The sequence below is a fragment of the Passer montanus genome, unplaced genomic scaffold (assembly GCF_014805655.1).
Source record: "Passer montanus isolate IOZ18808 unplaced genomic scaffold, ASM1480565v1 scaffold11, whole genome shotgun sequence".
Classification (NCBI taxonomy): Eukaryota; Metazoa; Chordata; class Aves; order Passeriformes; family Passeridae; genus Passer; species Passer montanus.
The window spans coordinates 16,143,925-16,167,847 of NW_024357613.1; the positions used below are offsets into that span (position 1 = coordinate 16,143,925).

The following is a 23,923-nucleotide window of genomic DNA, read 5'->3' on the forward strand; positions in this document are numbered from 1 at the left end:
CAAGGTTGCATTAGCTTGAGCAATGCCTGCTAAAGTAGGTATTCTGGGATACAGGTACATACTCCCACACTGCATTCCACAAGATGACTGCTTCTCCACAGAAGGGGTTTTAACCACTGGAACAGGTGGCCCTGAAGGGGTGGTGGAGTCCCTGTTCTGAGAGGTGTTTAAGAACAGACTGTAAATGGCAGTAAGTGCCACGGTGTAGTTGGCATGGTGGTGTTCAGTCAAAGGTTGGACTCAATGACCTCAGAGGTCTTTCCCAGCCTAATTGATTCTGTGATTCTATTTAGTGCAGTCAGATTAGGTCCTAAGGGGAAACAACAACATCCATATGTGTGAGTACCTAAAGGGTGGGTGTTGAGTCAGAGGGAGCCAGACTCTCCTCAGTGGTGCCAACCAACAGAACAAGGGGCACCAGGCAGAAACTGATACACAGGAATTTCCACCTGAATATGAGAAAGTTCTTCAGTGCGTGGGTGACTGAGCACTAGAAAAGATTTCTCAGACAGGTCGCAAAGTCTCCCTGTCTGGAGATATTCAAAAACTGTCTGGATGCAGTCCTGTGCCATGTGCTCTGGGATGACCCTGAGCAGGGGGGTTGGACCAGATCACCCTCTGTGGTCCCTTGCAGCCTTACCCACTCTGTGATTCTGTATTCACTGCACTGATTCACTCACACCTCCTGACAGCAGAGCAGGAGTACAGAGCAGAACAGCTCCCAAAAGCGGTGGCTGGCACACATGGCTCCATCAAGAGAAGCTCTCAAAACTCTCATGCATTGTTACATCTCTGCAGTGGCACTAATCCTATTTATGAGGGTAGGAAGCCGAAGTTGATTTCCCCGGTTTTGACCCAATGGACGCTGCCTTGGGTCAGCACATGCCACGAGGGAGGATGAAGGGCAGTGCTGCTGGAGCACTGAGCGGGGATGACAAGGCTGCGGGCCCAGGTCTTGCCTCAACCCTGGGCACGAGGTGGCAGGACCCCTGCCCAAAGTCTGGAATCCTGGTCCTCACCAGAGCAGAGCCTGCCAGGCCAGCACATAGAACATGTCCCATGAGGAGCACTGAGGAAGCTGGGGGTGTTTGGCTGGAAGAAAAGGAGGCTTTGTGGAGGGACATCATTCCCTCTACAGCTCCCTGAGGAAAGGCTGGGGTGAGGGGGGGACTGGCTTGCTCTGCTGTGCCTGCATTGAGGACAAAAGGAAATGGCGTCAGCTGAGACAGGGGAGATTCAAATTAGATATTAGGAAAAAAAACAAAACAAAACAAAACACTATTAGGGTGGTCAGGCATTGGAACAGGTTGCCCAGGAAGGTGGTAGAGTCACCATCCCTGGACGTGTTCAAGAGGTGACTGGATCTGGCACTGGGTAACGTGGTTTAGGGGTCACAGTGGCAGTGCCGGGTGGATGACCGGACCGGATGATCTTGCGGGTCTCCTCCAATCCTGACGACGCCGCGACTCCCTAACTCCGTGACTCCTCCATGTCAAAGGGCTCCCTGCTCTGGGCACGCGCGCGCCCGCGGCGCGTCACCGCCCGCCGCGCCCCCTCCCGCAGCCTCCGCGGCCGAGTGCGCAGGCGCGGTGCCCCCGGTCACGTGTCGCGCGGCGGCGGCGGCGGCGCCATGGCGGTGAACTACAGCGCCAAGGAGGAGGCGGACGGGCACCCCTCGGGCGGCGTCGGCGTGCCGGGCGGCGGCGCGGTGGGCAGCGGCGGCGGGGGCGCCGTGAAGACCCGCAAGCCCGACAACACCGCGTTCAAACAGCAGCGGCTGCCGGCCTGGCAGCCCATCCTGACGGCGGGCACGGTGCTGCCGGCCTTCTTCATCATCGGCCTCATCTTCATCCCTATCGGCATCGGCATCTTCGTCACCTCCAACAACATCCGCGAGTACGAGGTGCGCGGCGCGGCTGTGCCCGGCCGGGGCTTTGGGAGCGCCCGGGGCCCGCTCGGGGAGGCCGGGCCGGGCAGGGCGAGCGGGGATCGCCTGCGAGTCCCGGGAACGCCGAACCCCCCCGGCCTGCCGGGACCAGGCGGGCCCTGTGCGGAGCGGACGCGGCACCCGGGTGGTTCCGATCCGGCCTAGCGTCTGTCCTCGTCAGCAAAGCGTCCATTAATCACCCTGAGCAGGCGCCGGGCTGACAGTCATCTCCGCATAGGCTGTAGCTCTTCCGTGAGTTCTGTCAGTGCTCCCCAGGGAGCTTCCAGGGAAGTTACTGCCTGCCTTTAATCGACACTGCCCAGTGCTCGTTTTATCGCTCAGCAGTACAGACAGTAAGCGCATCATCCGTGGGATAGCCTGTGGCAGTCCATTATTTATTTCCAGATGTTCAAAAGTGATTGTATTTTCAGGACAAAGCTGTGTGGTGAATGCATTGCTGTTACTCTTACGTGCACTGATGCTTTAATATTGCAGGTGCTGTATGGGAGACCAGGGTTTCCAGAGTAAGCTTGGAAACAAGGATCAAAGAGTATGGCTTTTTCTAATTAACATTTACAAAACTTGAATTTATCAGATTTACAGTTCTATCAGATTTAAATCTGATAATCAGCCATGCTACTGCTGTGAAAAGTTGCTGAGCATTAGCTGAACTGTATATCACAGCTAGATCCATTTGATAACAGAACCAGTTTGTGTTGAAAGGAAGTAACGCACAGGGCTTAGGGATGGACAGCCTTGAGAAGCAATTGACAGCTATTATTAGTTTCGGTGAGCTTACATGGCTGAGATTGATTGTAGGGAAGAAGGTGTGGTGTTGTTTGTTGTGTTTTTTTTATTGGAGAGTATGAATTTCTGTGGATCAAATCACTCCAGTTACTGGACTAGGCTGTCACTTTCAAATAAGTGGCATTTAAGACAATAGTTTGGCTGGTGGCAAGTTGTCACTGAAGCCCAATTAACTATAGAAATCATGACGTAGGGAATTAATGGTGTTTCTATATTTCTCTTAAAATGTGAATAAGGTTACAATGAAACAAATTTTATCCCCTTTTATGTTAAGGTCTACACTTACAGTTAAGGAGAAAAGAAGAAGGGAAAAACCCATAAAGCTGAAGTGTATCTTACAGCATTCTAATTTGTATGCAAGCATATTTTTTAGGAAACAGTTGCTTCTTATAACAAGTGTTGGGATTGTGCTGAACACCTGAAAATTGGCACAGGTGCTTCAGAGAACATGGCCTACTGGTCATGGGCACAAAGATTTTTGAATTGTCACATTGTAGCATATTTAAGGTAAATACAATTGCACATTTTCAAGACTCCATGGAGAGAAGTATAAAAATACCCTTGCTAACTCTGATTTTTGTTGACAACTGCATTTAATATAGCCATTTCTATAGTAATGCAGTACAAAGTTTTAGATCATTATAATTGGACAAATACATCCTTTTTCCATTATGACTGAATCTGCATTGATCTATGGGAACAAGAAGTGTATCAGTTTCATAAATCCAAAAATGTATGTGACTTCTTGTGCCTATATTGCTGCTGTATGCATACACAGAATTTTTATATTCTGTTGTTGCTTGAGCAGCTCAGTCAGGTACTCCTGGTAAGTTCCAGTAGAACCATCAGTTTCATAAGTCCAAAAATGTATGTGACTTCTTGCGCCTGTATTGCTGCTGTATGCATACACAGGATTTTTATATTTTGTTGCTTGAGCAGCTCAGTCAGGTACTCCTGGTAAGTTCCAGTAGAACCCAAAAACCAGCTGTTCCCATCTAACATTTGGCATAAAAGTCGTAGGTGAGCTGGAAGCACAACCAACGCTCCCCTACACAGTCAGGTTGTGTATATACAGCAGCAGTAACCATTTGTAGTGGAGACCAGTTGGCAGGCACAACCCTCATTCCTCTCCAATTTCAAGATACTCAAGACTGAAAAGTTTCGTTTATTTGTTTTACTGTATGGATTTACTCTTTCATCTTTTGAAATTCTCAAAAATCCAATTGTTAGGCTTTTGTGAGGACAGGAGGGACTTTGGAGTCTGTGCTAAGTCAGAAGGGGAAAACTTGTGTTCTGTTGCCCGATCCTCATACTTATTTTATGAAGTGATGCTCTGCAAGTAAGATTATCATCCTAAAGGCAGCTGAATTTCAAAAAGAAAGCAGGCTTAAATCAAAAAAGGCTATATAGTTGCAGCTGCAAAACACAGATAAAACATTTTACCAATTAGGACCAACATCTGGGCTCTAAACACCACTGAGGGGTGCAGTTTAAGACACTGCTATCACAAACAAGTTTGGATTACATACATCCCTGCTTAGAATGCTGGCTTTAGTTATAACCTCCAAAAGTTATTCACAAACAGCTGTAAGTTTAGGTGTGGGAGACAAGATGTCCAGAAGCTACATGCAGTGACTAAGCTTTTTTAGAAATGTAATCGGGAGGTGTCACAGGTGGTGATTTATACCTACCTCCTAGGCAACAGCATACCTCTCAAATCTCTGTGTATGTGCCTGTAAACTTAGTGTATTGGAATTGATTAGGATGTATAATTTGTGACCCTGAATACGTATTTAGGTTCAAGTCACTTTTTCCTGAAACAAGGTATGGTAGCCATTAGTATCTCTGTGGACTGCGCTGTTCTACAGGTGCAAGGACTGAACAGCAGAATGTACCTCTTCCATTGATTTCCTTTATAAGATGTCTTGAATTCAAATGTGGAAGATTTCCAGCAGTTTAAGTGTACTAGAACTATCAGGTTTTTGTTGTGTTTTCTCCAGCATTTTTTCATGATTTCAAAAGGGTGTAATCAGTCATTTATCTTGAGTTGTCGTTAAAATATTCATTCGGGTCGAAAATTAATCAGCTATATAAATGTCTTTTTGCCTGTTACTAAAGGATGAGAGAGTTCTGTATTTCTTGGAGGTAGATTTTTTTTTGTAATATATATGGAGTGAATAAGAAGCTTTGACAGAGCATATTTATATATGATAAAATGTGAGGAATATACAAAGTATTAAATGTGTAGGAAAGAGATCTTTGTGACTGCTGATGTGAAATGTGTAATGGTAGATAAAAAGCCAGATTAACTAAAGGCATGGCTAGGAATGGATAACTGAAAGTAAGTATGTTACTGTTGCCTGCATCTTCAGCCTTGAGTTCCTGTAGCCCCATGTCAGGAATGATACAAAAATTAATAAAACCTTTAAAGAGGAACAGCAAAGAGGACCATATTTGTGGATTGCCTTTTATACAAGAAATGGTTATGCAGAGAAGTCTGCAAAATCACAAATAGTTTGGAGAATATATGTATGCAGTAATTATGTTATTTCTGTAGGTGTATGTCAGCTGACAGACACCAACAAGCCTGAAAGGGCATTGGTGTGGAATAACTTGGATATACCCAATGTCCTTAAATCCGGAGTTTTTTGGAAGGGCTCATTGTGTCTGGTTGTCGGATGTTGGCTGATCCCACGGGACAGAACAGTGGGGTCAGGCAGGTTCTTGCCATGGACTCCATAGTCAGTCCTTAGCTCTCACAGTCAAAAGTGTTACTTTGTCAAGAGGTGAAGATGGATGCCTTCATCCTTTTAAATAAACTCTCTTGAATGTAATCTGTAAATGTGGATGCAGAAAAATACACTTATGTTGGCAGTTTCTGTACAGGAAAGCTCTTTGATAGCTTGCAAGCTGACCACAGTGCATCAAAGCATGGTACTGCTTCAATATACATGAATTTCATGCTCCATAGAATTCAGTCCATTACATTTTTAAAAGTGAAGTCTTTAGGTCTTTTGCAATCTTAGTCTTTAGTGTGTGCTCTTGACCTGAAACAACTTCTCACACTGGCAAGTTCTTTCTAAAGGAAATGCTTGCTTCAGTTTACTTTAGCAGAACACACCCACCCCTGAGTTAGCCTTCAAATGAGATGCATTGTTTATTGAGAGCAGCAGAAGGGTCTGTCTGCTGTAGCTAAACAAAGCTGGTCATGGCTGCTGCAGCAGTGCTATTTCTAGATCAGCATAAACTTAATATCGTATTTAGCTGAGCAGTAAAGATTGTGATCCTCTCTCAATGTCCCTCTCTCTGCCAGGTGATAGCTTCTGAAGCTGTTTAGTTTCAGCTAGGCTCATTAGCGTGTAGGTTTTGTCTGTCAGAAATCTGGCAGCAGAGCAAATACCAATCAATAAAAGTGCTTGCTGATGGAGCTGGTTGCAGCTTAATAGATACTGAAGAAATCTCAGAAAGAGAGACCCTGAAGAAGATGCTGAGGAAAATAGGCTTCAGTTCTTTCCTGAACACACCGTGTGCATTTATTTTAGCTAACCTTAATACGGGTATTAGGCCCAGTCGTAAATCACTAGTTCTTGTTATGCCTTTCACTGCAAACATAAATCAGGACAAACCACTTGCAGCAGCCTTTCGTGTAACTGTACAGATGTTCTAGTTTAAATGCTACTGCTGCTGCACAGTTTTTTTGCAGTGAGGTATATATTTCACCAATCTGAGTCTAAATTCTAAGTAGGTAATTCATGTTAAGTGTAGAAATACATCTTTTGTAGGCAGACGTAAGCTTTCTCCTGCCACACTTGCTGGAGCTACACGTGAGAGAGAGCTGATGTGCTCAGGCTACTTGAGTTGGCTTGGACTGCAGGGTGAGCTTGTGGCTGCTAAGGCTGAATGTAGAGATTTGTAAAAAATGCTTTTTTATGGTCTACAATATTCAAGACAGAACATACTGTATAAGGCAGATTAATACTGATCATCTTTCTTGTCCATATACTGATTATTTTACCATTCCTGACGAAACAATATTGGTGTAATGATCTCTCCCATTTTAGGACAATTTTTGGGCATTAAGTGATTTTTAAATTTTTGCTTCTAATTGGGTGGCTAAAAATGGTCAACAAAGCAAGTTTTCTAACACAAATATGTTTTTATTAAATAGCTAGACTTTTAAAAGCTTTACCTCTCTGGAAAGCATGTAAAAACTGTGATCTGCTTTTCATAGTGTGTGTTTGGAAACATTGTGTGGAGCGTCTGCTGGTTTTGTTTTGGTGTGGTTTTTTTGGTTGCTTGGTCTGGGGTGGGTTTGGAGCTGTGTGTGGGGGGCTTGTTGGTTTTGTTTGGTTTTGCTCCAGGAGTAACTTCACCTCCATATTCAATTTGTTTGCATCTGAAATCAAGCGAATAGTCAGAATCAAAAACTCATTTACGGAATGGTTAAGGTTGGAAAAGACTTCTTGAGATTGTCAGATAGGCCTGAATGTGGTCTTGGTGTTGAGATACATATGATTGCAAAATGAATGCCACGGCAACTCTCTTGCTTAATAATTTTTCTTTACTCTCCCATTGTAAATTAATGACTGCTTTTCCTCTTACAGATTGACTATACGGGAACAGAACCTTCTAGTCCCTGCAACAAATGCTTAAATGTGTCCTGGGACAGCACACCCCCTTGTACATGCACCATCAATTTCACACTGGAACATTCATTTGAGGTATGCTGCCCCGTGTGCAGGATGAAGTCAGAACAGTTTATATGATCTATTTCATATTGAAAATGAAAGTTTTGTCACTAAAGTATTTTTATTAGTTTTAGTTTTCCTTTGAACATGGATCTGATTTTTGTGTTCTCTTTTTCATCAGGAGGGATGAGATGTTTCTTAATGCCTCCATTTATCTGGAAATATAAAACATTAGGTGGAATCCTTGTGTTTCACACATTCAGAGTTACCATATGTGTCACACAGCTGGAGAGTAGATGAGCTATTCCTGTATAATACAAAAAATCTCAGTTTAACAGGAATTGGAAATGCCAGATAAGTGCTTTCTGGCAGATTGGAGGCAAATGAGGCTTATGGGTTCTACATTGGACAAGACAGGTATTGGGACTGGTGCTGGCCAAATATCATTCTGATAGTTGGTAGCATGTTTATATTGTTTGACTTCAGCCTTGTTAGGATAGTACTTCTATGTACTCAATATGAAGTTTGAGGTTTTTGCTTTATGAATGTTGCTATAAAGCTAAGAGTTTAAGAACTTAAAATTGCAGGTTTGTGTGAATGAAATCCCTCTTTCCTCATCTTCTTTTTTGTAGAGCAACGTATTCATGTATTATGGACTTTCCAACTTTTATCAAAACCACCGTCGTTACGTGAAATCTCGAGATGACAGCCAGCTAAATGGAGACAACAGTTCACTACTTGTAGGTATTAATGCTTGGATGTGAATGAGCAACTAATTTCTGTCTGTTGCATAAAGCACAACATAAATTACTCAGTTTCATGATAATGAGGTACTAGAATTTTTGTATAACAGTAGGCAACCATAAGGAATTGATATTTTGTTTACTGAAAATAACTGCAAAGTATTATAATTCATGTTGATAATGTAGTAAAAAGCAAGTTAGTTGTATAAACTAGCACAGACTCATCTGCCTTTTTTCTTTCTAACTGTCAGAATCCAAGTAAGGAATGTGAGCCTTACCGCACAAACGAGGACAAACCCATTGCTCCTTGTGGAGCTATTGCCAACAGTATGTTTAATGGTATGGTCACAATTTTAAGTTCTCATTTATATGGGTCTGTGATCTAGTGTATGTTTTCTGTTGTGTTGCACATTATTCTGGATAAGGATATCATGGGCTTTTTTGGTTTTGAATTAACACATTTTCATTGTTCAGAATAAAATAAATATCCTGTACTGGTTGTATTTGTTTAAAAATTGCTAGGATAATTAATTTAATCTCATAGCACACAAAGGATGGAAATAACTGTTGTGAGAATCTGCTACTGCTGTGATGTAGAAACATAGATATTATACATGGATAATAAACTGCTATCTCATATACGCTGATTCTTACACAACAGGTTGTTATTGTGTCAGGCAGATAGTAAATGCCTTGTCTGGTTATTTTTGTTGTGTTTTCTCCTGGAGGTAATTGTTTCAGTGCTTATCAAGATCATCTGTCTAATGAATGTTTCTGCAGCTGATCTTCTAATTTGATTTTGTCTTTAGATACACTGGAGTTATACCGCATCGATAATGACACAAGGACTCCGATCCCTTTGATCAAAAAAGGCATTGCGTGGTGGACAGATAAAAATGTAAAGTTCAGGAATCCTACAGGAGATGGAAACAACTTAACTGCGCTTTTTCAAGGTAAAAAAAGAAAAAAGTGAAATTTTAAGAACAGCAAAATGCTTCAAACACCTTTTGATTTCAGTTTTGATTTCAAACACGTTTTGATTTCAGAGTTTTGCCTTACTGACATTTTACTGAATGTGCTAAATAAATGTTCTCTGAAGAAATCCAAGCTAAGGACTACTCTGCTTTTTGAAAGGTTGTCTTAAATAATAAAAGCTGCAAGTTTCTAATAATGTTTGATTTTTACCTTTACTGTAATCATTAATTTGGTAGTTTTTAATTTCTGGGATTTTTTTTGTACCCTGAATACTAAAAAATGTGTAATGTATGCTGCTGGGGTTTAACCCCACTTGGCAGCTAAGCATTACACAGTGTCTAACTAACCACGCCCTTGCTCAGTGGAAGGAAGAATTGGAAGGCTGAAAGTGAGAAGGCACATAGGTTGAGATAATGACTGTTCAGTAATTAAAAACAAACAACCAGACCAAAAACACAGCAAGGAGAGAGGAAAATATAAACCCAAGAGAAACAAGTAATGCAAAAGAAAATAATTGCTCACCACCATCTGAGTACCTGAGCTAAATTAGGCCTGCCTACCTCTGCGTGCCCTTTTCTGTGGTATGGGATATCTTTTTGGTCAGCTGGGATCAGCTATACCTTCTGTGTCCCCTCCCAGTCTCTCCTGGACACCTCTCCTGTCTCCTCACAGGTGGGTTGAGGTGAGGAGCAGAAGAGGCCTTGATGCTGGCAAATACTGCTTAGCAATAACAGAAACATGACTCTTTATCAACACTGTGTCTAGCACAGATCCAAAACATTGTCTCATACCAGCCACTTTAAAGAAATTTAATTTTATTCCAGTCAAGACCAGTACAAGTTATATTGTGTTTGGATTTAATTTACAAAGAAATCCTGCAGTTGTTAAATTAAACTCTTCATATGGAGTTTTTGTTTAAATGTTTCTATGGCTAGGCTATGCTGTTCTCTAAAAAAACTGATTATTGTTTTTTTGTTATTAGAAGTGACTTATGTGTCTCATTTTCTTAGGTTATACACAGTTTGGCAAATAAAAGTTTCCTTTGGCTACTGTGTCTGAAAAAGCCCCTTCTTAGGCCTCTAAGAGCATGTGTGTTTTATGCAAGGTATATAATAACTTCAGGCTCAACCTGATGTGGCGTTTTTGCTTAGTCATAGCCAAATTACGTGTTGTCAGTGTGATGGCTACCCTTGGAAAAGCAGATACCTTACCTTAATACAACGTGGAATTGTATTTCCAATAACAGTAGCAAAAGCATTTGGACATAATCTGAAATGATGTTTACAGTATTACATGCTTGTGGTTCTCAAATTCTACCAAGTGAGCCGAGTGCCTATCATCATAATGGAGAATTACCCACCAAGCAGTGTTTTGAGACACGACTTCCCACCTGCATGAATTGTTTAAACAAATGGACAGTGCTGTTATGGATTGTGTTACTTATTTGTAGAATTCAGACTATTTAAACTGCAAAATAAACAGCCCAGGGTGTTGCAGTAGTAGTGAGTCAGCCTGTCTGTTCATACTGTTTAGAAGTTAATGTGGGTTTTTTTGACATCAGAATGGGTTTTGATGAGGCAGTGTGTTACTCAGTCCTGTATTTGAAATACTGTATTATTTTTGTTTAATTCTAGGCACAACAAAACCTGTGAACTGGCCCAAGCCAGTGTATATGCTGGACTCAGAGCCTGACAACAACGGCTTCATCAATGAGGACTTCATCGTGTGGATGCGCACCGCTGCTCTGCCAACGTTCCGCAAGCTCTATCGTCTCATCGAAAGGAAGAACAACTTTCAGCCTACCTTACAGGCTGGAAAATACTCTTTGGATATTGCATACAGTATCCTTTGAAAGCAGGCCTTAGCTGGATTATGCAAATACATATCTGCAAGTTATCAGATGGAGCTAGCCTTCCTTCTTACCATCTCTAAAAAGAGATGGTGTTGAGCTGTGGTTGAAAACTGGCCCTGAGACCCAGATAGACTGTTACATCTTTTACTTCTGTGCTAGTTTTATAGCATTAATAGCTTCATAGAGACAGGAAATCAGATTGGTTGGGTGCTGGAAAGGAATTGAGAAAAGCATAGGAAAAGTGGAAAGAACAGAGGCAACTGGTAGCCAAGGAATTTAAGAACTGTAACTTCAAGATGAAACGACATTATGTAATGAAAGGCAAACTGACCTTGAAGGTCACAAAAATGACAGAGCTGTGGATCAGGTGAAGGTCTGTCATTCTTTTTTAGGGAGACTAAATATTAGGTAGAAATGCAGGAGACTAGAGAAGGAGGGTTGTCATAGTTACTGAATTCTTAAAATTCAAAAGCACTTAATGATACTTTTTGTATAGCTACTGCAGTATTTTCCTTTGCTGTAAAACTGTGGGGAGTGTATGTAAATGGGAGAATGTAAAAAAAAAAATGTAGTAAAATAGACACAAGGACTAAAATTTATATTTCTCTCACTTTATTGAAACTACTTTCATAAACACACAAAATCGTGCATTTTATTCTTCTTCAGGGTTAGTGTCTCCTAACATGCTTTTGTTTTGAAGTAGCTGACAATGCCCAGATTAGTTTTATCCAAAAAGAACAGCTGAATGTTCTATATTTGCAGTTCCAGTTCCAGAGGCAGCAGTTAGTATTTGGAACCTGATTGAAATCACCCAAAATTTTAATGTGCTCACTTCAAACTGGGTATAGAAACTTGCTTTTTGTTTTCCTAAATGTTTTTTCAGATTATCCTGTACACAGTTTTGATGGACGAAAAAGGATGATCCTCAGCACCATCTCGTGGATGGGAGGCAAAAATCCCTTCCTGGGAATTGCTTACATCACTGTTGGGTCCATATGCTTCTTCTTAGGAGTGGTATTGCTGTTCATTCATCATAAATACGGCAATCGAAACACCAGTGCAGACATTCCCAATTAATCCTGCATTCTGAAAATAAATGTACTGCATGTGCATCAAGGCCAGTCCAGAATGGACCCAGTTTTTGAAAGACAAATCTCTGCTTCTGTCATTTCTGAGACTGGGTGCATAATTTTTATCTAAAGCTCCCCTTTCCCATACTGTGGATTAACTCTTGAAAATGACGGGTATACAATTAGCTCTATTGATTGTATCTCTGCCTATGTCAGAAACAGTTTTTCTGATGTTTGCCTCTAACTGGGCAGGCCACATGATGCATATAGCTCCTGTTCCCTTGATGCATCTGCTGCTTGTTCACGTGCTATGTAATGTTGGTATGATTCAGTACATTTAGATTGTGTGGAGAAAGATGGTTATAAGATACTGTAAATTGTTGACTTACCAGAATTCAGGTGTCAGTGCTGTTGGAAGAAGTCAAGTCTTAAATGTTTTCTTCGATTTACTGTCTTGTGTGCATGGGCTCCTACATTTCTTGCTGAGATTTTAATATATTTATACAAGTTGTTAAATATTTTTCCTGTGTCCTACCCACCTCTATTATATTAAATCCTTTAAGTGCTCTATAAACTTCAGCACTCTGGATTCTTTGTATATTTACAATATATGTGCCTGGCCAGTAAATGAGCATCCTATGAAAATACCAGAAAACCTATTTGTTAATTATCTGCGTGAGACCCTTTAAAAGATTGTTCTAAATTGGGACATGCTTGTTGCAGATATAATCTTCTAATTTTCTTCACTTTAAGTCATATCCAATACTAGTTCACTTTTTGCTGGTTTTGCTTTTTATGAGCAGCACCTAGCATTAATCAAGAAGAACTTAAAAGGTTTTTTTCCATTCATACATCGGGGTGAATTCCTTTTACTCTAGGAGTTTCCTAATTTTTTTAAAGCATATGTATTCTGAGCAGGCTTTGTTTTAAGGGAATTGTATACTTTTTCCTTATTTGGAGTGAACACCACATTAATTTTTTGTGGTGTTTAGGAAGTAAACTGTAAGAGTTCAGAAGTTGAGAGGGCAGTGACATTTTTCCCTGAAATGCAGGTGTAGCTTGCTGTGAAACGTAATTTAAATCTTGCAGTTAAGACGCAGTGTGAAGGTAGTGTCTTAAATTACAGAAGGATTCACCTTTAGGTTAATTAAAAGTTAACTGCAAAATACTACTTTTTGGTGACTTTTTTTTAGACAATGCACAGAAACTAATGTATATGGTGGAGATCACTTTATATGCAACTAGCTTGATAAAGTATGGAGTATATTAAAAGAGACCTAATAAATTCTGCAAACCATTTAATAAGAGATTTGGGTTTTGTTCTTGAACATGTATTTATTTTTATCTGGATGAAAAGACGTCATTAAGTGTAAATGCAGTTTTAAATGAGTTGTATTTCTGGGTTTGCATATTTATTACAAAAATGCATGGTCCAATAGCTTAATCTACAGGCAACTTTAAACAAAACTATTTATTTATCAGATAATCACATAACTGGTTACTTGTGTAGCCTAAGAGTTTAAATGTGTAAGTCTGGATAAACTGTGGAATGAGGCAGCATTTCCAGTGTGCTAGCTTTCTGTAACTACATATAATAATTTATTTGCATAGTACAGCCTGGCAGAACAGGGCTTTCAAATAGTACCTTTTAAGATTTTATTTACAGTGTTGTATTCATGTTGCTGGAGTTTCAGAATAAGGGTAACGTACCCTTGAAAACTTGCAGAATGTGTTAAAATGGCTTTCAGCTGTGGGGTAGCTGCTAGTCCAAGATAGAGTAAATAAGCAAGGGGATGTCTCAAAATTACTGGTTATTAAAATATTTTGATTTCTAAAGTTTGTGTTTGTTATTTGGAATGCAAATATATTCTGCTCCATTCATAATTCCTATTTTTTCCAAGTGGGAAAGGCTGCTTTTTGGGCTGTACTTAAAAAAGAATTTTTCTCTCTTCACCTGGTAATATTTTTCAATGCCTTGCTTTTTTTTTTGACTGACTATAGCTTCCATTCTTCAATCTCAATGAAGTGCACCAGGGTGAGAATTGCTGTCTTGTTTTTATTGCAATTAAGTGGATTCTCTGAGAGTCTTTAGCAGTAAATGCATGGGACAGTGTGCCTATGGAGCTTAAAATGCTTATAAGAGTTCAAAATATTGGTCAAATTTGCAAATTCTTCCTTCACTCATGCTCATTTGTCTGGGAGTCATGTTGATAACAATGACAATGGAGATCCTTGAAGGATCATTGGAATCTTTCAAGGATTAATTATGAAAATCAAATCTTGAAGTATGCAAGTTTGTCTTTTTTTAATAGAAATCTCTGGGGGAGGAAAGACCATGAGAATGTAGGTCAAGTAACATCTGCAAATAGAGCAATGAGCATGGCTGGTTGGAAATGTTATTGACTGCATCCTTCTCTCACATGCCTTACTTGCAGTGGGAAAAGAACAGTTAGACTGAGTTGAAGAGAGTGCTTAGTGGGAAAAGGTGACTTAAGTCTAAATCAGGTACCTACAATAAATTAAAAGTTATTGGAATGCGACTGCTGAGGAAGACAAAGAACATTGCATAAACACGGAGTAATCTGATCTTCAGCGTTCCCGTGACAAGACAAGGGTTTCTGATCTTTCCTGAAAATGTAATCTACCCTAAGTATTACATAAATTGGTTTTTGGTTTTTTTTTAATTCAATTACACAACATGAAATCTCTCAACACCTCAAAATGTTCCATGTATAAAAGGCTTGTCTGTGTTGAACAACCTGCCCAAAATGCTTTCTTTCCAAGGAGAAGAAAAAATTATGAAAATCTAAGTCAATTTTATGCTTGCTTGCTTCTTAGCAATGTGGCCAGTATATAGAAGAGACTGCTTCTGGCAGCGTAAAAATAGACTCTGAAGTTTATTTTCAGAAAGCCCAATTGTTAAAAGTTTTGGGATTTTACTTGTTTGATTAGCAGTAGTATTAAATTTTCCTTAGAGCACCAGGAGTATTTTCCTGTAAAAGTTCCCTCCCTTCTAGCTCACAGAATGTTCGATCACCATATTGCATTCTGTGCCTACATGTGAAGTCTAATCTTACTTGACAGTATCAATTAAGACTGAAGACCATTACGAAATGGCCTGATAAGAATTAGCAGGTCCTTACATGACCTGAGTCTCAAGTAAGAAACTACCTCCCCATAAGCCTCCCAGTCTGAACATCTTTAGCCTGTGCTTGAAAGTGAAGTGATACTTTCCACCTGAGTTATATCAACTACAACTGCTGCTACAAAGTCTGAAGTTGGAAGATTATCTCTCATTTTTGTCATAGGGATGCAATAAAGAGGAATAAAAGTGTAAGTCAATTATTAAGGAAGCACAAGGAGTTTTTTAAAAAGTATAAATTGAACTATGTGGAGATCTTACTCACTAGACCCTGGATAAAGATCATGTAAAATAAACAATTTGTGCAAATGGAATACCAGTTACATGCAAATTTAATTGAACTTTTACCTGAGGACTGTGCCGAAATTTTGTAAAATAAAATGGAGAGATGCTTAGTGTTAGAGGTGTAAGAATGTAATTAATAACCTCATTAGTTCTGTTATGAAAATGGGAAGGACTGAACTGTGATATTCTTGGAAGAAAGGAAAATATTGTCCCTAGGGTTGCCTACTGAGCCCTAATTATATGTGTTATCCCTTCAGCAGGATTTATGTACCCTTGTATTGCTGGTTGAAGAGGTAGAACACTTGTGACTAATGCTTCTAAACAGCTAGGTTACCAGGCCTGCTTTCTTTCTGGCTTAAACAGAGCTGTTCAACAATGAATTTTGAGAAACATTTTTGTTATACAATGCAATAGATGCAAGAGTTGCTCTATTCAGTAATGAAGAAGCAGTGTGTTTGTTTCTAATGAAACATCTTCATCCTTAAAGCAGTAAGTTGCATTTCTCATTCCCTCAAGTTTTCATTTCTTCACGAATTAATCAACACTGAAGAGACCAGCTGGGCGTGCTCTGAGCAGTTATTACGTAGCTTTCATCAGTAGGTAACTTACATGCCAATCCTTAAGTATGGCCTTTCTGTTGTAAAGTGTATTTTTACAGAAAATATCCCTGAAATTTAGATTCAGATATACCACAAAGTAGCCCATGCAACAGAAATCAGGGTTAATAACTTCTCAGTGAATGATGATCCTTTTACCAGTATCTCAATTGAGATACTGGTATTCAACTGAGTGTAGAAAAATCAGAATAGAATATTTTATGCACTCATAAGATTGCAAGAGGAATGAATGGAAATCTGTCTTGCAGTGGTAGTGATGTGTTTTTAAGTGTTATTCTGTGATAGCACTGCTTCAATGTTTGAAAACCATTTGTTAAATAATGCATCCAATTTCCTCCTCTGTTAAAGCACCTATTTGCCCACAACTCTGCTTTCTAGATTTTTTTTAATATTTTGCACAGCTAAGGCTGTACCTGTAAATATTTCTTTATCATTGCATTTTTAGTTTCTTTCTGGGACGGCTCGTAAGATTAAGAAGTGTAGTGCTTTGAGATATGATCCTTGTTATTTTCATACTGAATTGAGCACTAATTTGTCATGTTTGACACACGATGTTCATCATGAGGTTTGGCACCAGTGCAAAAGTAATAATGCCAAAAACTAAGTGCACTTCAACTGCAGCAAAGCCAGGAAAGAGCATTCGACAGCATTGTATTTCAGCATAAGGTTGAAGCATGAGAAGATGCAGTTATGGGGCTAGATCTGCAATGCAGAAAAAACACAGGCTTCTCAGAGTAGTTTCTTGAAGGGCAAATCATTCTTTCCTGAGACTCGAGTAGGTTTGTATTTCATACAGTTCTGGCATTTCTTTGCTCTATATAATTATACATCGTGAAATATGAAGCTGAAGTTAGATTCCTCCCCCCCCCCCCCCCCCCCCCGCCACACGCAGAGTACTCTGTGCCCCAGCAACTAACGGGGATTGAGGCAGTGGGCAGCTACTACATGAGGTGGTTTGGGGTTTTCTGAGTGTAGCGGCTCAACAAAGGATGCCACGTGCACCCAGGGGTGCCAGAACCCCTTCCCTGAGCTGGACCCAGGCCCTGCCTCGCCATCCCCGCCTGAAGTGCGGCCCCTGGGGATGTCCAGCGAGTGCACAAGAACAGGCGCAGCCCAGGCTGCTGCCCTCCCAGGACACGCATCCCGCCCTCTGCAGGTATTAAACTTTTCAACGAAAGGAGATTTAAAATTCGGTGTGTAGGAGCTCAGGGGGACGTTTCATGGATTGCCCAAAGCGCCCTCTGAAGGCGCGGGGAGGCGGCCGCAACCACAGAATCCCGCGGCAGCAGGTTCCCCGCCGGGGCTGTGTGGCGCGGGCAATCGAACGCTCCCGGTGTGCCCCAGCCGCTGCCGGCCCGGCGTGTTCTGAAGGTCACCGCTCCCCCTTCCCGGAGCTGGGCTCTCAGCCCGGGCCCCGGCCCCGGCCCCACCGCGCGGTCCCAGCCGTGCCGGGCGGACTGGCGGGGGGCGCTGTGGGCTCTGCGGCGGCGCTCCGGGCCGCTCCCTCTGTGGTGTGTCCGCCGTGGGCGGGGGAGCCGCTTCCCCTTCCGCTGCCCTTGTTGCCGGCGGGAGGTGACAGGACCAACAGCCGCGATGTGGCGGAACGTGCAGGTGAGGCCCGGGGCGGGCGGCCCGCTGCCGCCGGCGCTGTGTGGGGCTCGCCCAGCGTGCCCGCCCGGCTGCGGGGCTCGGCCGCGGTGGCCGCTCTCCCTGCCGGGCGCTGCGGAGCGACCTGCGGGGGTCGGGGCAAGGTCCGTGTAGTGCTGAGCTGCAGGAACTTGAGAGGATAAGGCTGAGTCGAGGGCCTCGGGTACACTTAGCTCGTCTCTAGGGAGATATATTTTATAGCGTCTTTGTTTGGGCTGGGTAAGGAGAGCAGATGCCTGGTCCCGTTCCTTGCAACCAGCATCACCTGTGTGTTTGCTCGCCCCGTGGCTGCGTTTTCTGCGGTGGTAATTGTGTGGGAACGATGTGTTGTCAGTGTTGCTTGAAGGAGGCCGAGGCCGCTCGCAGCTTAGAGCTACTGCACTTTGAGCCTTGACATTTTAGCCAAGGCAGATTAAAGAATTGTATATAGGCCATTGATTTTGGTAGGCTACCTTATATGATCAGTCTGTGGAAACAGATTCCAGCTCAGGACACAGCAAGGTGATTTAAGCTGTGTGTGTTGTGGGATGAGGGTGTCTCCTTATCACTTTCAAGGTTGTCTCCTGTGCTGGTGGCTCCTAAGTGAACTGCAGCAGTGACAGGAATTCGTTGTCCTCACAAACACGTTTCTCAAAAATATTATTGTCCCTTTTGCTAGTCAGACACAGAAAATGATGCCTAAAACTGAGGTCTGGGGGGCACAGGCTGAGATTTCCTCTGAAAGGGAACCTGAAGGTTATGCTGCAGATCCATAAATCCATTGTATCTTACTAAAAGTAATTTTTCCAAGTTTCTCCTTTTCAGTTAAGCAGTTAAGCAGTCCTTTACATAGTTTGGTGAGAGAATTACTGAATTGAAAACTGGCATGTTTTGGTGAAGTTTTCTGTATTTCTTTGTTTTTAAAAGCCTTTCTTTTTATAATCCTTTCTCTTTTCTTTGGTGAAGTTTTGTATGTTTGTTTTTAAAAGCCTTTCTGTCCCACTTCTATCTTGCTTTTCGAAGAAGCAATTTCTACCCAGTGTAGACTGAGCTGTAAAATGTCACTGTTATTAAAACACTGTTTATCTTTTATTTCAGGCTCTTCGCCAGATTTCCCAGAGAACCATAAGCACTGCTTCACGCAGGCAGCTTGAAAATAGAGTTTCTGAGAATCAGAAGCTATTTCAGGTATGAATGAGTTGAATAATGTTAGTAGATTAACAAGGTTTTAGCAGATCATAACTGCATGTTTTTTTCTAAAGACATTTGGTCAGGCTCCCCTTCAAATCTGAAGAGAGCTCTCAAAATCAGTTGTATGACTAGAGCGTTTGCAATTAGCAGTTATTTTCTGCAGAGGTTGAGTATTTTTACATGCATTCTTGACTTGCTGACTCTTTAGGAGTTTTTTTTTACCCCATGAAATTATTTGTACTGGAGTTTCTTATAAGTATTAGGCATGGTACAAAGATAAAGTACTCTGAAATTAGTTGGTATGGGGGAGTATGTCCAATGAACAAATAGAGAAAACGAGTGAGAAGACAGAAATACAGTGAAAAAGTAAACCTGAAATTTTACATCTCTTTCTGTAGCTCATAGATGAGCCCCATAGTTTTTAGGATGAGGTATTACCTTATTTCTCAGTTATGAAAACTGTAAGGATCTTAAATGATTAGATTAATTCCTTGAAAATTATTGAATCTTAGAGTATGTCCAATGAACAAATAAAGTAAACCTGCAATTTTACATCTCTTTCTATAGCTCATAGATGAACCCCATAGTTTTTAGGATGAGGATGTGGTATTACCTTATTTCTCAGTTATTAAAACTGTAAGGATCTTAAATGATTAGATTAATTCCTTGAAAATTATTGAATCTTTAAAAATAATTTCTGAATTACTCTGTTCCTGATTGATAGGGCCACTAAGTGAAGTAGTAAAAGCAGAGAACACTCAAGAGAGTAATCCCAGCTCTGAGCCACAGCCTGGAGCTGTAACTTCATGCTGAGGATAAACTGGGCTTCAGCTCAATGAAAGGGACCAAGTATATTAGAAGCCCCCCTTAAATAGTTCTACTTTTTTATTGCTTTTCTTTTCCCTGAAAAAGAAAGCCAGTCTTGTTGAGACACTTGACTAAGGAGCACATTGTTCATTGTGAGCCAAGGGGAAGGGAATGGGAGGGTGATGTTGGTGATGGGAGGGGGTCAGAGGTTCAGTTTCTGCTGGCAGAGATCTATAGGCATATCTCTTCCTCCTTTCATTCCTTTCTTGTGGGACAGCAAGTTAAGCTGGGGTAAGGTGCAGGTCACCAGCACTGGAGGCTGGCTTGAAATCCAGAGCAGCGTCATCTTGCTGACAGGGCTAAAGATCACGTGGATCTGGTGCTTAGGAGTTTTATTTTGGGTGGAGCAAAACAACTTCCTGTATGCTGCCAAGTGACAATACAGACTCTGTTGCTCCCTGTAGCAGGCATTGGCTGTACTGCGATGGATGGATGGATGGATGGATGGATGGGTGGATGGGAGGTTTCTAGAGGTTTCTAATCACATCCCATGCACCTGAGGGGTCTGGCTGGTGTCAGAAGTGTTCAGGCATCTGCTTTAGATACGAACTGTGCACATGGTTTATTATACTCCCTCAGTGAGTCATTACCTTATGGCAGAGGGGAAGCTTTCAGGACAGAGCAGGATCTAAATAAAGTTCAGTGTCTTTTGGGAGTCAGAAAGATAATGTGGGGTAGTAATTCTTCTGCTGGGTAATTGTAGTTATATTAACACAATATTGCAAGAACTGCATATAAATAGTTAATTTTTGTCACTTGTTTCCATTAGGAAGATAATGGCCTCCCAGTGCATCTTAAAGGTGGGCCAAAAGATTCTATGTTGTATAGAACCACTGCGGGTCTGACGCTGTTTGGTAAGGCTAATCCTAATATTAAAATATTTTTTCTTTGGTATAATCTCCAACATGGATGGTGTTTTTTCTGTAAAATAATTACACAAGGTCTTCAATGTCTTTATAACATGCAAAGTTTATGTAGAGAAGCAAAAACCACATTTGGACGTACTGTGCATTCATTTGTGCTTTTTCCAGGTTTAGATTTTCATATGGCTTTTTCCCAGACTAAGCACCATGGTCTGAATACTTCAGGTTTTATGTATGTTTTTCTGTAGAGAAAAACAGAACTACTTAATTTATTCTGCAAAGGAGTAAAATGTAATTATAGCATGTACATGAACCAGTTTTCACACTACCCTGACTCTTCTTAGTGAAGGGTGATATCACTAAGTTCATAATACTGTATATATATAATCTTTATGTTGCTTGTTACCTAATTTTGCAATAAGCTCTTAAATGTGTTGATTGCAGGGATTTTCAGTTCAGCTACTTCAAGAATGAGTAACTTACTTCATGGTTGTGTAGGTTCCGCAGACGTGCCTCTCCCCACTTTTTTTCCCCATCTCTTTATTTTTGTGCAGCCTGTGGAGATGTATTTAAGCTTTTTTTTTTTTCTCTAAAATGTGAATCACCAAAAAAAATTGAGACCTGGCTGTGGAAATGTATTTTGTCTGAATTGCAGCTGCTTATTGTCGGTATTTCTTCTGGAACAAACTGGAAAGCTGACTTCAAAGGAATTCTGTGTGCTAATCTGAAAATATCTTTTCTGTCTCTTAATTCAGGAACAATGTATGCTGTTTATTATCTGCTTGTCTCTTCAATGCCCAAGAAGCCGAACTGATTCCATTTGAGGATGCCTCAGCAACTAACATCTCTTTGTCCAGTTCCCATGTGACTGTGGTGGCAGCTTATTATAAGCAGCTGGCTAAATGATTGGAATCATACGTTAATTGTAACATGTAAACTGCAATCAATAAAGCAGTTTTTATGTGGTGTAGTGGGTGTCTGGACTGTATCATCTGTTTATGTGTGTGAGCATTTTCCATCATAGGGTTGCCAGGCTGGTGAAGAGGGCTTTAAACTAAGGTTGCTGGCAGAGGAGAGCCTCAGTGCGTCCCACTCCTCATCTCAGTTTAATGCCAGTGTCAGCCCAGAGCCAGGAAGGGGATTACAGGTCAGCAGGAGCACCTGCAGAGCAGCACAAAGGACCCACAGACACTCCAGCCAGGAAGTTTGTCTCATCAGGAGCACAGGAGTGATTCTGTGAGAATGCACGCATCATAGGGAATGAGCAGGAGGAGTTAGAGACGTGCTGATGCGGGCAAGGCTGTGGTCTCAGCGGCATCACAGAGAAGTGATGGGATGGAAGGACCAGCAGGGATGATGAGGTGCTACCCTTCATGTCAGTGAACAGCCAGGGTGTGTGGAACTCTGCCTGGGGATGCATGAGGAGTTGACAGGGAGCTTATGAGTCAGGATTAAAGGGAGGACAGGGACAGGTGACATTGTGGTGGGGGCCTGTTGCTGGCCCCCCAACCAGGAGGACTGAGTGTATGAGTCTATAGATAGACAGAAGCAGCCTCATATTCAGCAGCCCTGGGCCTCATGGGACACTTCCCCCCATTCTCTGTTGGAGGGACAACACAGCAGGGCATAAGCATCACTTGTAAGGTACTGTGATGGCTCTTACTAGCTTGATTGCAATTATTGGGGAAGGTCATAATGGAAACACATTGTAGCTGTGCATGCCTAGTTCAGTTTTATGTTCCTAACAGAATTGGAGGTGCTACCCTTCATGTCAGAGACCAGCTAGGATGTGTGGAACTCTGCCTGGGGATTGAGAAATTGACAGGGAGATTATGAGTCAGGATTAAAGGGAGGACAGGGACAGGTGACATTGTGGTGGGGGCCTGTTGCTGGCCCCCCAACCAGGAGGACTGAGTGTATGAGTCTATAGATAGACAGAAGCAGCCTCATATTCAGCAGCCCTGGGCCTCATGGGACACTTCCCCCCACTCTCTGTTGGAGGGACAACACAGCAGGGTATAAGCATCACTTGTAAGGTACTGTGATGGCTCTTACTAGCTTGATTGCAATTATTGGGGAAGGTCATAATGGAAACACATTGTAGCTGTGCATCCCTAGTTCAGTTTTATGTTCCTAACAGAATTTGTGCCTTTTTTACTTCCCTGTCCAGTTGCTGCTTGTGTGTTATTATTCCCAAAGTCTGGTATTGACTCTCTAACAAATAAGGAGCTTCTAAAAAAAGCCCAAATAATTTCATCAAAGTAATCCTTTTGTTTCTCTTCTCAAGGAAACAGTGGAATTTTCAAAATGTGAAAACAAGCTCAAACATCTATCCTCCCACTACAGTGCTATTTTAAGCCTCTTGTGGATTAAGTTTGTTTCCAATTTTTTGTTGCTATCCTGGAGAACCAGAGTATACTTGTTAAACTTGAGGCAAACTGGAAGAGAAGGACAAGTGTACTCAGGACTCTCTCTAGTAGAACCAAAAATCTAAAAAAAAAAGGTGAATGGGTGAATACCCCTCAATGGTAGCTTCTCTGCACAAGTGGCTTTGGCCAACTGCATGACTAAAAGAATAAGAAATACCTGGATGGATTTGTGGGAAAAAGGTTTGTAAAGTGGGGATGAACATTGATTGCTACAAAGAGACACCCCATGGCACAGTAAACTATGCTGCACAGAATGTGAAGCAATCAGTCTGCTCTGTGCAATGCTGGTAAGGCTTCTGCTGCCATCACATGCCAGTGTTACCCTCAAGATGTGGACCAAGTGATGGGCATCTGGAAGGCAGCGTAAGGAAAGCTCAACATGTTTAAAAAGCTCACATGTTTTCCTGCCTACAGGGATTATGAAGAATTTTGAAAGGAGTAATTTTCCAAACTATAAAAATCCTGTGATGAGCTAGGCAGTAAATTTGTGTGTACATTTGTGTGTGCAACGAAAGCAGAATGTGCAGCTGTTCTTGTTTTTGCACTGAGCTGTGTCTCAGTGTCCCCGGGGTCTGCAGCAGGCTGTGAGGTGTGGGGCTGGCAGCAGCCCTGGTGGAAGAGCATGGTCGGGTAAAAGGCAAGCCAGGAAAAAGTTTCATCCTACAGAGCAATCACCATTTCTAGTCAGAGCCTTCAAGTGTTATTTAAATGAATATCAAATGGCAAAAACTTGTTCTGGCAGAGTGGGTGCAGTATCGCCGGGATACGTCCCTGGAGCTGGAGCGGGCGGCATTGCCGCTCACAGGGAGGCGCCCGCGATCCGCGACCCGCGGGGCGGCCA

The 23,923-nt window shown here is 41.8% G+C and overlaps 2 protein-coding genes across 2 annotated transcripts; both read left to right on the plus strand.

Moving 5' to 3' along the window:
- Window positions 1-1,589: 1,589 nt before the first annotated feature.
- TMEM30A (transmembrane protein 30A) lies at window positions 1,590-13,898 on the plus strand. The gene is made up of 7 exons (XM_039727851.1): window positions 1,590-1,903; window positions 7,339-7,455; window positions 8,055-8,162; window positions 8,417-8,504; window positions 8,975-9,118; window positions 10,775-10,981; window positions 11,876-13,898. The coding sequence occupies exons 1-7, from the start codon at window positions 1,631-1,633 to the stop codon at window positions 12,067-12,069; spliced, it is 1,131 nt and encodes a 376-aa protein (XP_039583785.1). The 5' UTR covers window positions 1,590-1,630; the 3' UTR covers window positions 12,070-13,898.
- Window positions 13,899-17,582: 3,684 nt separating this feature from the next.
- On the plus strand, window positions 17,583-21,623 carry LOC120512219 (cytochrome c oxidase subunit 7A2, mitochondrial). The gene is made up of 4 exons (XM_039730277.1): window positions 17,583-17,717; window positions 18,831-18,920; window positions 20,560-20,644; window positions 21,409-21,623. The coding sequence occupies exons 1-4, from the start codon at window positions 17,700-17,702 to the stop codon at window positions 21,465-21,467; spliced, it is 252 nt and encodes an 83-aa protein (XP_039586211.1). The 5' UTR covers window positions 17,583-17,699; the 3' UTR covers window positions 21,468-21,623.
- The last annotated feature ends 2,300 nt before the right edge of the window (window positions 21,624-23,923 follow it).

Bases quoted from the DNA above. Each gene is read 5' to 3' on its own strand.
- TMEM30A (XM_039727851.1), top strand. From the start codon at position 1,631: ATGGCGGTGAACTACAGCGCCAAGGAGGAGGCGGACGGGCACCCCTCG. The intron at 1,904-7,338 runs GTGCGCGGCGCG...TTCCTCTTACAG, and splicing joins ACAACATCCGCGAGTACGAG to ATTGACTATACGGGAACAGA. The intron at 8,505-8,974 runs GTATGGTCACAA...TTTTGTCTTTAG, and splicing joins TGCCAACAGTATGTTTAATG to ATACACTGGAGTTATACCGC.
- LOC120512219 (XM_039730277.1), top strand. The intron at 18,921-20,559 runs GTATGAATGAGT...TGTTTCCATTAG, and splicing joins AGAATCAGAAGCTATTTCAG to GAAGATAATGGCCTCCCAGT. The intron at 20,645-21,408 runs GTAAGGCTAATC...CTCTTAATTCAG, and splicing joins TGCGGGTCTGACGCTGTTTG to GAACAATGTATGCTGTTTAT.